Below are 13,268 nucleotides of genomic sequence, written 5' to 3'. Positions count from 1 at the left end.
AGGCATCCCCATCCCGACCTGGCGGGCGAGGGGCGCCACCCGCCGTCGGCGCCCGAATTGGGAGCTTCTCTCCCCTACTCCCCGGTTGCGCCTCCTGCTCTTAAGCAGTAGCTCCGGGATCCTGGAGGGAACCGGGGTCGACGGGTCGGGCGGGCCGGGGCTGCACCGGGGGTGGGGGTAGCCTAGGTGGTCCTGTGCCACTTGCCATAGCTTCTTCGGAGGGTTCCTTCCGTCTCCCCCGCTGTCTTACAGCCCCCTCTCGGAAGCTTCCCTGGATCCTACCCAACTCCACCCACTCCCCAGGCCCACCCTGGCGCAGTTAACTTTTCCTTCTCGGACCGCTCGGTTCTATAATGGAACGTCCCCAGCACTTGGATCTTTGGGGTCTAGTTCGCGTCTTTTTGCGCTGATTCGGGAGCCTTCCGAGGGCGGGGACCTTGGCTCGCCATTGTAGGACCTGACACTTAGGAAATGAAGTAGAAAATCGGGACGATGCAAAGCAGGGAAGTCGTCACAAGTGGCTTTTTTTTTACGGGATGTTTGAGTTTGGTTTCTTTTGGTATTCCCATCCTTCCGGATCTGCAGGCCAGCTTTGTTTTTAGGTGTTGGGGTGGACTGGAATATTTTGTTTTGATCTGCTTAGCTCTTTATTGCCTTAGTGACCACACTGTTGAAGATACTGTTTGTGGCATCTTGAGAAACTGGTCTTTTCTCACATCCAATTAATTATCAAGTCATTTGGGTGTGAATGAAACTTTTGTCAGGACAACTTTGGCATATATCTCATTTCATAATCGGTTCATGTTTGGAACGGGTGACTACTGAGGTTATTAATCAGTAGGAGCAAGGAATTCTTTAAGTACTTGTGAATAATCATTTAAGACACTTAAAAATTCACACAACAAAAGAAACATGGAATAGTGTACACTTGTAATGTAAATCTAAGTAAATGTTAGATGCAATGCTTTTCTTTTAAAAAACATTTTTGAATGTTTCGGAACTGGGAATAGGTCGTATGTGGACAAGGAAGGACTGGTACAATCCAATCTTGACGTGATTGGCATGATTTATGAATCTTGGAGAGGAAAGATTTGCTTATTTGGTTGAGATTGGGTAAAAAGTATGCATATATGTTTTTATAATTTTCAAAGGGATTGACATAGAATTTAGCATGGAAGACTGAACACTTCACTTTATGCACTATTTCTTGAGACTTTTGTAGTTTGTTTGTTTGTTTGTTTGTTTAATTGTTTGAGACCGGGTCTCGCTATATACTTCAGGCTGGCCTCGAACTCACTGTGAGAGTAGGAAAAGTATATTGGGGACTTGGAATAGTTCCTGAGAAGCACCACTAGTACTGGAAGTGGGTTGCCCAGTGGTTTCTCAATTTAGAATTACAGACAAGTAGGGTGCAGAAATCGCTTAATTGTTTAAGGGTCACCTATATCGCAGGTACTCTGTGGATTTAAAATGACCAATAGGGACTCAGACTCTCTAGTCCAGTTCTTTCACACAGTGTTTCCAGTAAACTGGGATCTCAGAAGGAACTGGTTAATTTGCAATAACTTCCTCAAAATTCAGGATCTAGTATTGAGGGTGGTGCATTTTGTGCTGCCTGAGGAAATTCATTCTTTGTCCAAAGTCCTAGTTCAGGGTTCATAATTTTTGTCTGCTAGCTGTGTTACTCATATGCTAATTAAATAAACTATTTTCCACACCACCACACTGGCATATTTTTAACAGCATTGATTGTTATCTTCCTGGGATAGATTTCAATGAAGATACCGATTGAGCCATTATATCAAAAGAAGCTGGACACTAGTGTAATGAAAATGTATATCCAAAAGAAGTCACTGTTGATTATTAACATGGTATAGGCTTAAAAATACTTCAGAAATATGTTTACTTTTGTCACAAATTTGTGTGTCCCTAGCAAATCAAGACTTTGAACACATTTTGACATATTTCAAGAAAATGTGTTTGTAATCAAGGGTCCATTGTTACTCATGTACACAATCCACATGGGAACATTTGAGCTTCCGGTTCCATTTTCCCTTTCCTTTCACAACATGCTTTTAATGCTTGAGCCAGAGAGCCAATTCTGATCTCAAAAAATTGTCTAGCTAGGGATATTTGCCTACTAAAGGCCTACTTGCCTTTGCCTCTTGGAATGTTGGTTTCCATATTTTTAGACTTGCCACTTTGAGTACTATTTATTCGAAGTAAAAACAGTGTGGGATAATACTTAAATAGATCAGGAGAGTCCTTAGGGGAGCAGGATGTCACGAGCCTATATCCTGGTTGCTCAGATTGAAGCCTGAGACTGGAGGATTACTTGAGCCCTAGAGTTCCCTGTCAGAGTGGGCAACATTGTGAGGACTCTTATATGGGGCAGAGAGAGCAGTTATCCACACAGAGTTCCTTGAACGTTAAAGATGTGCTATTTGTTTAAACAGAGTTTCTGTAAATATTTTAAGCCTTTGCAGGCTATATACATCCCTGTCACATTCTTGTGTGTGCATGTGTGTGTGTGTGTGTCTGTGTGTGTGTTTGTCCAACTGTCTTAAAGTATAAAAACCGTTCTTAGCTACTACTGAAGCAGGTTGAATTTGGCCCACAGGTTAAAATTTTCTAACCCCTTCCTTTAAGTCTTATACTAAATGCCAATAACTGCTGGTTTTGTGAGAGTTTTTGTCGTTCTTTTTGTGGTGCCTGCTTTCTGTCATTTTTTGCTATTATTTCCATTTGTTAGCTGCTTCTGGTGCAGTCGCCATGTTATCTGAGTTGCGACTTTTAATGTAATGTGAACTGGGAATGATAACCATGAAAACATTGAAAAAATGCTGAGCGTTGACTCTGTGACACCCGTATGCCCTTTTGTGATGATTGCTGGCTCATGGCCATGTTTATTTGGAAAAGCCAAATTCTGAATAAATGGTGATAGAACAGACTGTGGAATCTTTACCTGGGTTTGAATCTCATCTCTTCCACCTGCTGCCTGTGTGATTCTGGACAAGTAACCTGTGCTCTAGTTTCTTTCCACTTCTGTAGTGTAAGGATGTGAAGGGTCTGCCTCAGAGTTAGGAGGGTTCAGAAGGGTACCTGTAGGTGGACAGTCAGGGGACCAAAGGGCTAGCTATTGCTCTTACTCAGATCCTTGTGTTTGCCAGACCTCATGGTAGGGAGTAGGACAGGGCTGTTAGTATGCATGAGGCCTTGGATTGAATCTCCAGCACCTAAAGCAAAACAAAAAACTGAGGGATGACCAGGCATGGTCGCAAAGGCCTGTAATCCTAGCAGTTGGGAGGCTGATGCAGGAGCATTGCTGCAAGTTCCAGGCCAGCTGGGGTTCCATAAAGAGTTCAAGGCTAGCCTGATCTACGCAGGGAGACCTTATCTCAAACAAAATGAAACAAAACACTGAGGGATGGAGTAGAGACAAAGTTTTCTCTCACTTCTGTGGCTGTAACTGGAGGGATGGTGACCTCTCTGGCTCCCAGCCACTTATTCTTTACCCAACTATGAAGATTGCATGTTGTTTGTTACCCTATTTTGAAGAGCACCCTCAGGATTATGCCTGGTTGGTTGAAATTAATAGGTCTCCAGGGGTCTGAACTAGTTTCAGATTGGTCCTGAAATCTGGGTGGTGATTTAGATGAGGTTCTCTTTGTGGTTTTTTGTTTTCTCTGTACCAGGGATCAAACTCAGGTCCTTATGCTTGTAAGACAGGTGCAGAGCCACTGGGCTACATCCCTGGCCCCTCTTTGTGTTTTTATAAAATACCTTGTTAGATCTGGAGATGCAGTGTGTTCATCCTCTGAGCTGAGCACCATAAAGTTTGGTCCTTAAATCTTGGAATTCTAGCACCACTGAATGTTAACTAGGAAAGTGAGCTTCTGTTACTCTTTGGCGAAGGCTTAATGAGGAAGAGGTTTGGGGCTTGATGTAAGGTGGAAAAATATAATATCAGGTAGGGTCATTGTAAATTAAATATATATTTAATTCATTTAGTTTTGTGTTTTGTTTTTTGTTTTTTGTGGTACTGGAGACTGAACCCATAGCCTTCGCACTGGGCTGCTCCCCAGCCCTTTTTTGCTTCTTTTGTTGAGACAGAGGCTGGGTTTGAACTTGGAATCCTCCTGCCTTAGCCTCCCAGTTATGCACCACCATGCCCAGCTGTCTTTTTTTTGTTTTTTTAACATTATTTGAGAAATTTAGTATCCACATAGTTGTAGTTAATTAATTATCATTGTTATATAGTATTTGTGACTACAACACTGTTTATTCTTCTGTGATCCAAACTATCCTTTTGGCGCTATGCATCACACGCATACTAATTTAAAAATTAAATAAATAAATAAAAACAAATGCAAATTTCAAAACAAAACTATCCCTGTTGATAGTTTTCAGTTTGTGAGCCTTTATAAACAGTGCTTTTATGAATGGTCTTACACATTTCTCTTGATAAACACATTTGCATTATGCAACTAGCTGTGGAACTGCTAATCACAGGGCATGTATATGTTATGCTTTAGAAGATAAGAGTTTTCCAGAGTGGTTATGCTAATTTACACTTAGTATCATATAATAGTTTTTATGTCTCTAATCCTCTACCGCTTTAGCCAATCTGGTGTGTGTAGTAGTATGTTGTGATTATAATATATATTCCCTGATGTCTGGTGAAGTTAAGTACTGTTTTTTGTATTTTTAGCCATTTGGTTGTCCTCTTAAGAAATGCTCATCTCCTCTGTTTTTCAGTGGAATAGAAGTAGAACATGGATATATCCCTCCACTTCATGTTTTATCATGCAGTAGGACTTGCTCTCTGGAAGCACATAAAACAGGTAGAAACAGGACTGTCATTGTTGTGACTACAACTTGAGGGAGAGTTACCTCTAGCTCCAAAGGATTCATTCCTTACCAAACCATGAAGATAAAGTTCTTTCAGCCCCATCTTAGATTCACACTGTATCAGTAGTGCCTTCCTATTCCATTATGTGTATATACTCTACATTGTTCTATATTTTTGTTGCTATAAAACTGATTAATAAGGAAAAATATGTACTTTGCAAGGTGGTGGTCTTTGGGGTCAGAACAACTTGTGTGATGTCAGGCAGGTTGAATTAAGAAATAGACCTTGTTGGAGGAAGACAAATTAGAGGGCCAGGGTGAGTAGAAGGGGGTGTTCTCTCATTTACCATTTTCTCACAGAAAGTCAGGCCTGGGGTCTCTGCTTGCAGAGAGAGATCTCATCCCCCCCATGAGTCTCCCTTCCTTTGCACTACTGGTGTAGTGTAAGGAAAGCAACACTTGTGGGAAGAGGAGAATGACAGAGGGACTACTCAATGCTAGGCAGTCTGGATTTGGGTTCAGAGTCTCAATTGTATGAGAAAGTCTGTAGCCCAGTATCAAAAAGCTCTAGTTCCGTGGAAAGTCAGACCCACCTGTCATGAGGAGAAAGTGTGATGCTATGGGAACTAAGCTGGGCTGCAAACTCTTGCTGGCTTGTCCAGGACAGAAAGCTCTCGGGGGCGTCTGTTTGGGACAATTCTAATCACACCTCTGCATAGTCTGTGTACCTAATCTGTAGGTACACAGAGAGCCTCAGCTCTGTAGCTACAAGTCTTAACACCGGACTGAATTTTCTTACCTCTATCAGTTCTTAAAATCAGAAATGCCAGGAACATTTAGGCCAAGTAGAGTTTGTTTTGTGAAAAGAAAATAAAAAATGTTTAGCCAGGCACAGTGATGCATGCCTGTAATTCCAGCTACTCAGGTGGCTGAGAAAGGAGGATGGTGAGTTCAAGACTGGCCTGAGCAAGGCCGGGGAGTTAGCTCAATGGTTCCGCTCAGTGGTTCCACCGCCAGCCTTGAAGCACAAGGTCCCAAGTTTGATCTCTGGTACCAAAAGGGAAAAAAACAAAAAACAAAACAAAACAAAAAAAACTGGCCTGAGCAATTTGAATAAGAGGAAGCAGAGAGACAGATGTTTTTCCAACAGGAAGGGGATCAAGAGATGGAGGGAAAGGAGAGGAAGAGGAGGGAAAGGGGATGAAAAAAAAGAATTAATAATGGACATTGTGAGATAGGAAGAAAGGAGCTAAAGGTGTAGGGAAAGTGGGAAGGGTAGGGGAAAGGTAATAAGGGAAAAGAAAAAAATATGAAAAAATGGAAATGAAGTGTTTGTAAAGGGGGAGGGGAGGAAGGGTGAAAGGAGGGCAGGGACAAAGGAAAAAAATGAGAACCAAGACCTGCCATGTAAAGGTACAAGATCCCAATAATGACTGTAACTGTACTGAATACATAAAATGTACCAATAAGCTCAATGAGAAAAAAGGAATTAGTGTGTTATTTACATGTGCCACCTCTCCACAACGAATGCAAATATGTACTAATAAATAAAAGAATAAATATTCTAGGGATTAAGACTCCCCTTCAGAATTAATAATCTGCCGTGAAATCTCCAAAGATGAACTTTTAAGTGAGAGTTAGGTTAAATGTTTTTATAGTTTTTGTAAAATATGAGATTGGATAAAGTTTATTATAAGTCATTCTTGAAGTTTTCTTTAACATATTTGTAGTTTCATCTATGGTAGAACTGTAAAGTTAATGTTAACAAATGAAAATGTATGTACCTATGTTAATCATGTTTGCCTAAGGCTTAAAAGGGTTAATTTAGTTAAAAAGTTAATCATTAAACTTTTTAGGAGAATATGTTGTACAGTTGTTCAATTACATTTCAATTTCTTGTTTTGGAAATACTAGCAAGAAGGATCACTTTGTGCTCAACATTGCCTAAATAATCTACTGCAAGGGGAATATTTTAGCCCTGTGGAATTATCTTCAATTGCCCATCAGCTAGATGAAGAAGAAAGGATGCGAATGGCAGAAGGAGGAGTAACGAGTGAAGACTATCGCACGTTTTTACAGGTATGGATTTTAAACTCACAGAATTGCATTTTTCAAAAATGGGTATTGTTTAGAAGAGCCATCTTTTGTTATTTTAGATATTCATGCTAATGCCAGCTTTTATCCTTTTCCTTTCCCATCTTCAACTACCCATCAAAATGAACAGCAGCCTTCTGGAAACATGGATGACAGTGGCTTTTTCTCTATTCAAGTAAGTAATCACAGCATATAATAAATAAATGCTTTCAGTGTCTGTTTATGGTTGGTGTGGAATATTTTTACACAGCTTTTTGTAGTCATTGTCATGATATGACCTTCAGAAGTTCACCCAGTAGATTGTTTCTACGAGTATAAAACTATGTAAGGGTACTAAATTTTTACTCAGACAAACATAAACATTAGGATTGTGAAATCTCTGCTTTAGAGTAGGGCTTTTAGATGTCAGTAATGTTAATTCTATTTTTGAAATTATTTTTTAATTAAAAAAACTTTTTGCAGGGATCAAAGTAACCTTTTTTTTTATTATTCTAATAAAAGTACAAAGTTTCAAATGCAGTATCTTCTATTAAATCAGCCTTACAGGATTGGATTCCTTTTTTAAAAATTGATTGTTAAAAAATTTATAGTTTCTTTTTTCTCTCTTAATGCTGGGATCAAACCTCAGGCCTTATGTGTGTTAGGCACACACTCTCATGCTGTATACCCTCAGCCTTACAGCTCTTTTAATTCTGTAGGTATTATTTATTTATTTCTTGCAGTGCTGGGGATCCAACCCTGGGCCTCATGCATGCTAGACAAGCATTCCACCATTGAACTACACCCCAACATGTGGTTGTTTATGTATGAACTTGTGAGATTCTTTTCTGCGTGAATTTGTTATTCTAACAGTGAGAGGTGTGTGCAGAATTCTTCCAGAACTCCTCTTAAGAATCCCATTTCTGCAAATATCTTTGTTTATATTCTCCTTGTGTTACTCTCCTAGACTGTTCATTCACCAGCATTTCCATCCAGTGCTTTACGTGTCCCTGGCAGTGGTAAGAGTTACTGTAGCTGAGCTAAGATCAGAAGTCACTTGGGCCAGCACTTGTCATTTCCTTTGCACGGGGCACTCTTCTTGGTCCCAGTTCGTGTTTTCCCACTACACTGCATTCACTTTGTGTCTTGTGCTACTGCTTGGCTCATGTGTTTCTTTATTGGCTCCTTGGAGGATAGATAGTGACTTTTCAGAAATTTCCTCCTTTTTATGTTTGATGTAATCTTTTTATTCTACAGATTACAACCCCATGACCACAGAAATCTAAAATCAATGAAATAATATCATGTGTTGTTATTGACATTGCAGGTAGTGAGTTGGATATAACTTCTAAAGCAGTGCCCTCAACAGCCTTTTATCAGATATATGTAGTGGACTAATTTTTGTTTTTGTTTTGTTTTGTTTTTCTTTTTTGAGACAGGTTGGCCTAGAGCTCACTGTGTAACCCAGTCTGGCCTCAAACTTGCAGTGATCCTCCTGCCTCTTCCTTCTGAGTGCTGGGATTACAGGTGTGTGCCACTATGCCTGCCTGTAGTGGACTAGTTTCAAGAACAGCACCTGATTGGTCTTGAAGGCGCACATGTGTAATCCCATCACTCCAGAGGCTGAGGCAGGAGGATCATGAGTTTATAAGTTTAAGGCCACCTTGGGCTGTATTCTAAGACCTTTTATAAAAAAAACAAAAACCAGCATCTGGAAGTAGGAACTTATACCTGGATTTTTGTGGCACTTTAATCTAGGAATTGTGTGGTTCTTTGGAACATCTCAGAAACCTTGTATAAAAGGCACTCTTTTGAAATACATGTATATATTTATGGACTTAATTGTACCATTGAGACACCCCCCCACACCACCACAGTACTGGAAATTGAATCCAGGTCTTATATCCCTAGCCCTTTTATTTATTTATTTTTCTTTCTGGACATAGGTTCTTGATATATTGCTATAGTGCTTAGGTTGGGCTCAGACTCACAGTCCTGCCTCAGCTTCCATAGTGCTGGGATTTATGGGCTTGCGCCACCACCCCTGCTGCAGATACATTGTTAGAAAACCATAGCCTTCTAGAGAAATTTATATGTGAAATACAATGTTTATATAATTAATGTATTTGTGCTACTTAAATTTGGAGTCAACGGCTTGGCTTACGAAAAGCTGTTGTTTTGTTTTTGTTTTTAAACAGGTTATAAGCAATGCCCTGAAAGTTTGGGGTCTGGAACTAATCCTGTTCAACAGTCCAGAGTATCAGAGGCTCAGGATTGATCCTATGTAAGATTTTTTTTCCCTGTTCTTCCAGAGATTCTTTTTCTAAACTTGATTTTTAAGATTATAATTTCTTAATGAAGAAAACTACATTTTGAATGTGTTTTTTCTTTCTGTGCAAGTAGGAATTGAACCCAGGCCCTTCATGTGTGTTAGGCAAGCACTTTTCCACGAAGCTACACCTCAGCACTTGGATGCTACTGTTCCACTGTTCACTGTTTTCATTCACATAGACTTTCCTCTTTATCCCTTTGATGTCTGTGGGCACCTGTCTCCCCTCTGAGGCATCACACACTGTCTCCAAAGTGCTGCAGAGAGTACCACTTTCACACTTTTGTCCCCAAGAGCTGCTGTAGAGAAAATCAGAGAGATGTGTTGCTTTTTAAGAAAATTAATGTTACCTACCTAAATTGTTACATTTTTGTGTAATGCTTGCTAGTCAACAGAATAAATATGAACTTTGTAAAAATTAGTTCACATTTGTAATACAGAGTAATAATATTTATTTTGTGGAATTGGTATAGGCATACAACATATCTTAATTATTTTTAATCCCTAAATAACTCTTATTATTTTAACTTAATACTGTGTATTTTTTCTTTTCTAGAAATGAAAAATCATTTATATGCAATTATAAAGAACACTGGTTTACAGTTAGAAAATTAGGAAAACAGGTAATATTTCTTCTTTCCTATCTTTTCATTCTAGCCTCCATTTGAAACTAAACTGTAAGGGATCGCTGCCTTTAAAATGAAACTGACTAATAAATATTGTGTGTGGCATTGAGTCTTTTGGTGGGGTGGGGCAGTAGTGAAGGTCAAACCCAGGGCTTCATGCCTACTAGGTGACCATTCTACCATTGAGCTGTATCGTCACATCCTCAGTCTGGATTCAGTCTTGCTAAATAGAAATTTACCATTTTAAGAAGTGGATGCCACGACACATGGCTGTAGTCCCAGCTACTTAGGAGGCAGTGGTGGGAGGATCTCCAGTTCAAGGCCAGTCCGGGCATCAGAGCTAGACACTGTCTTTAAAGAAAGAGAGATAATGTCATATTTTTTCATGTATCTGTAACAGCCATATACAATTTATATTCTAATAACCCCACCACTTGCAAGGCGCAGGCTGGGATCACCTTGAGTTCAAGGCCATGCTGGGCTACACAGTGAGTTCAAGGATAGCCTGAGCTACATAATGAGATCCTGTCTCAAAAAGAAAAACAACTATATTTAAGATGATGCAAATTAATTACTCTTTAAGTGAGTTTTATGTGATAAGTGTGTCAGTTACTGATCACATTTATAGATTTGTGTTTGGCACAGTACTGTCCCAAAGCCTGAAATCATGTCAGACGTGAACAAAAGCACTCAACTATGTTGCTTGCTTTCGTGTTTAACAAGGTTATTGAAGTGATTCCAAAATGTAATGTAGTATATACACCTATGTAAAATCACTTCTCTTTAAAAAAGAGTGATGTCTTCAACAGTCATTTATCAGAAGCAATCATTTAAAGCCCCTTTTCTTAGAATTTCAATGTTAGATGGAGGATTATTGAACACAAGCTTGTAGAATAAGCTCTATTGATAACATGCAACAATGTGAACATGTCTCAAAATAATTAGCTGAAAGAAGCCAGGTGGGGCTGGGGGATTTAGCTCAGTGGTTTTGCCACCTGCTTCTCAAGCTCAAGGTCCCAAGTTCACTCCCCTGCACCAAAGTAAATAAATAAATAAATAAATAGATTTTTAAAAAATAACAAAAGCCAGTTACAAAATACTGCACACTATAATGTTGCGTTTATACAAAAGACTAGAAAAATGGGAACTAACCTTTAGTGACAGAAAGCGGATTAACTGCTGATTGTGGGGGATGGAGGGAGAGGAGTGACGGGAAGACTCCATAGGTGCCTAGGACTCCCCGCCATGAGGAATATGTTCACTGTCTTGGTTGTGTTTTTGGGTGCATACAAATGTGAAAACTTTCAGATTGTACTGTTTATTGGTAAATGGGTTCTGTTTATTGCATGTCAATTATATCTTGATAAAACTTTAAAAAATGAAATAAATAAAAAACAAAAAGTCAACAAAGTGCATTGCATTAAATCAATAAACGATAATTCAAAAACAAAAATCTCCCTGTTATCTTTTAAGTCAGCTACCTGCAGGAAGCCTCATATTAAATGATTATTGCTAGGGGCTTTAGATCAGTGGTGGAGCATGTATAAGTGCAAAAGTGCAAGGTCCTGGGTTCAACTCCTGCACACAAAAAAAGAAAAATCCTTCCTAAATTTCTAAGTGCAAGTTAACGGAGTTGTGAGGTAGAGATTTAGTGTGGAGACCAACTTAAGAGGGATTCAACTGGGAAAAAGTAGGGCAGGATATTTAACCTCTGGCTTCACTTATACTTCCAGAAGGTTATGATCCACTGTTCTTCACTTACTGGATCTGTGAGGTCTGCAAACTTATTTTCCACAGATTTCTTTGTGTTGATGTGTGGGGAAATTTACATATTATTGTGAAACTGAAATTTTAACCCATCACAATTGAATTTTTACATTTTAACTAATTTATCTTTGACAAATACAGTCGTTGTCAACTTTTGGTTTATTACCTTTGGTTTTGGTTTATATTTTTATTTGAAGTTTATATTTATTTTTTCATTATGAACTTTTCTGTTTCTAGTACCTGGGTAAATGAAAGAGATTACTGTAAAAAATACTATCAACAATGTCAAAATCCAGGAAAATAGTTGCTCATGATATTGACAATAACTTTTGAAATTTTTTGTATCATTGGGGTTGTTAGGTCCCCTTTGACATCATGGCTCAGTGCTGTCAATTAAATGTGATGGTGGCTTAGTAATCTTGTAAAATCGAGGTAGTTACTATAAATTCTTGGACTGTCTGACATCTCACAGTTGTAGTCTGTTGACCAAAATTATCAGTAGTGGGAAAACTGTGTAGTTGTCCTTTTTTCCATACATCAGTATGTTTAGTAATGTTGGACTGATATTTTTAAAAGATTTAATTATAGCTATCAATAAAGCCATTTTAAAGTACAATCAGGAATGTAGCTCAGTGGTGCCTCGCCTGCTGGGCAAGCATAAGGTCCTGAGTTTGATCCTGGTACTGGAAAAATTTTTTAAAAAGGGTGAGGGGAGTACTATCGGAGTGGGGAATGGTATACTTGTAATCTCAGTACTCTTGGAGGTAGAGGCAGAAGGATTGCAAATGTGAACCCAGCTCGGGCAATTTAACCACTTAGCAAGACCTTGTCTTAAAAGAAAAAAAAAATTGGGGGATGTTGCTTAGTGCAAAGGCCCTGGGTTAAAGTTTAAAGAAAACTTTTGTTTTTGAACCAGCATTTTAATCATGACAAATCTATGATATTCTAATCATTTTTTAAAGACCACATTATTCAGTTACTTTTTTTAAATCTCAATTTGAGAGCTAGGAAGTTGAGGAAGGATGATTGGAAATTTGAGGATGGCCTGATCTACATGGTGAGATCCTGTCTCAAAAAAAAAAATCTCTTTGCCGTATTCCCATTGTTTTAGACAATTTTACTAAGTTTTGATGGGCTATATCTATTCTTGACATGTGAAATTCTATGTTACATAAAATGCACACTAACTTAAATATCGACAATTTTTTTTTCCAGTGGTTTAACTTGAATTCTCTCTTGACGGGTCCAGAATTAATATCAGATACATACCTTGCACTTTTCTTGGCTCAATTACAACAGGAAGGTAAATAAAGACTAAAAATTTTATAATGTTATCTTTCCAAATAGCTAAATAAAACTGGGTCATTCAACCAAGCATGGTGTCATAGCCCTATCATCCCGGCACTCTGGGAGGCTGAGGCAGGAGGAACACAGATTTGAGGCCAGTGTGCAGCATAGCAAAGCAGAGTCTCAGAAAACAAAAGACCTGGTCATCAGACTTGAATGTGAGGTGTTGTTATTCTAGCTGTGCAGAGGAGTCCTTGTTACCTTTTAGGTGGTGAACTTAGGACTGTGATGTGGATAGTGGTGTTCAGTGTAAATTCTCCCTGAGGCCTGGACTT

At 39.0% G+C, this 13,268-nt stretch overlaps 1 protein-coding gene across 6 annotated transcripts in view; it reads left to right on the top strand.

Annotated features, from left to right (window-relative positions):
- The first annotated feature begins 63 nt into the window (after nucleotides 1-63).
- The window catches only part of Atxn3 (ataxin 3), a 37,382-nt gene continuing 24,177 nt past the window's right edge, over nucleotides 64-13,268 (top strand). For 2 of the 6 annotated variants that reach the window (XM_010616324.3, XM_033766767.1), the window contains exons 1-7: nucleotides 67-503; nucleotides 4,759-4,844; nucleotides 6,766-6,930; nucleotides 7,076-7,120; nucleotides 9,123-9,208; nucleotides 9,810-9,876; nucleotides 12,862-12,949. In XM_010616324.3, the coding sequence (XP_010614626.1) occupies nucleotides 4,776-4,844; nucleotides 6,766-6,930; nucleotides 7,076-7,120; nucleotides 9,123-9,208; nucleotides 9,810-9,876; nucleotides 12,862-12,949 (520 nt within the window). In that variant the 5' untranslated portion in view covers nucleotides 67-503; nucleotides 4,759-4,775. Of the gene's footprint in view, nucleotides 504-4,758; nucleotides 4,845-6,765; nucleotides 6,931-7,075; nucleotides 7,121-9,122; nucleotides 9,209-9,809; nucleotides 9,877-12,861; nucleotides 12,950-13,268 lie in introns of all 6 variants that reach the window. The other 4 variants (XM_010616323.3, XR_778724.3, XM_010616325.3 and 1 more) reach the window with 4 other exon arrangements.

This window comes from Fukomys damarensis, unplaced genomic scaffold, assembly GCF_012274545.1.
Source record: "Fukomys damarensis isolate Sample0158 unplaced genomic scaffold, DMR_v1.0_HiC HiC_scaffold_21, whole genome shotgun sequence".
NCBI classification, from domain to species: Eukaryota; Metazoa; Chordata; class Mammalia; order Rodentia; family Bathyergidae; genus Fukomys; species Fukomys damarensis.
The sequence above is the reverse complement of the archived record's forward strand: the minus strand, read 5'-3'. Positions and strand labels throughout refer to the sequence as shown.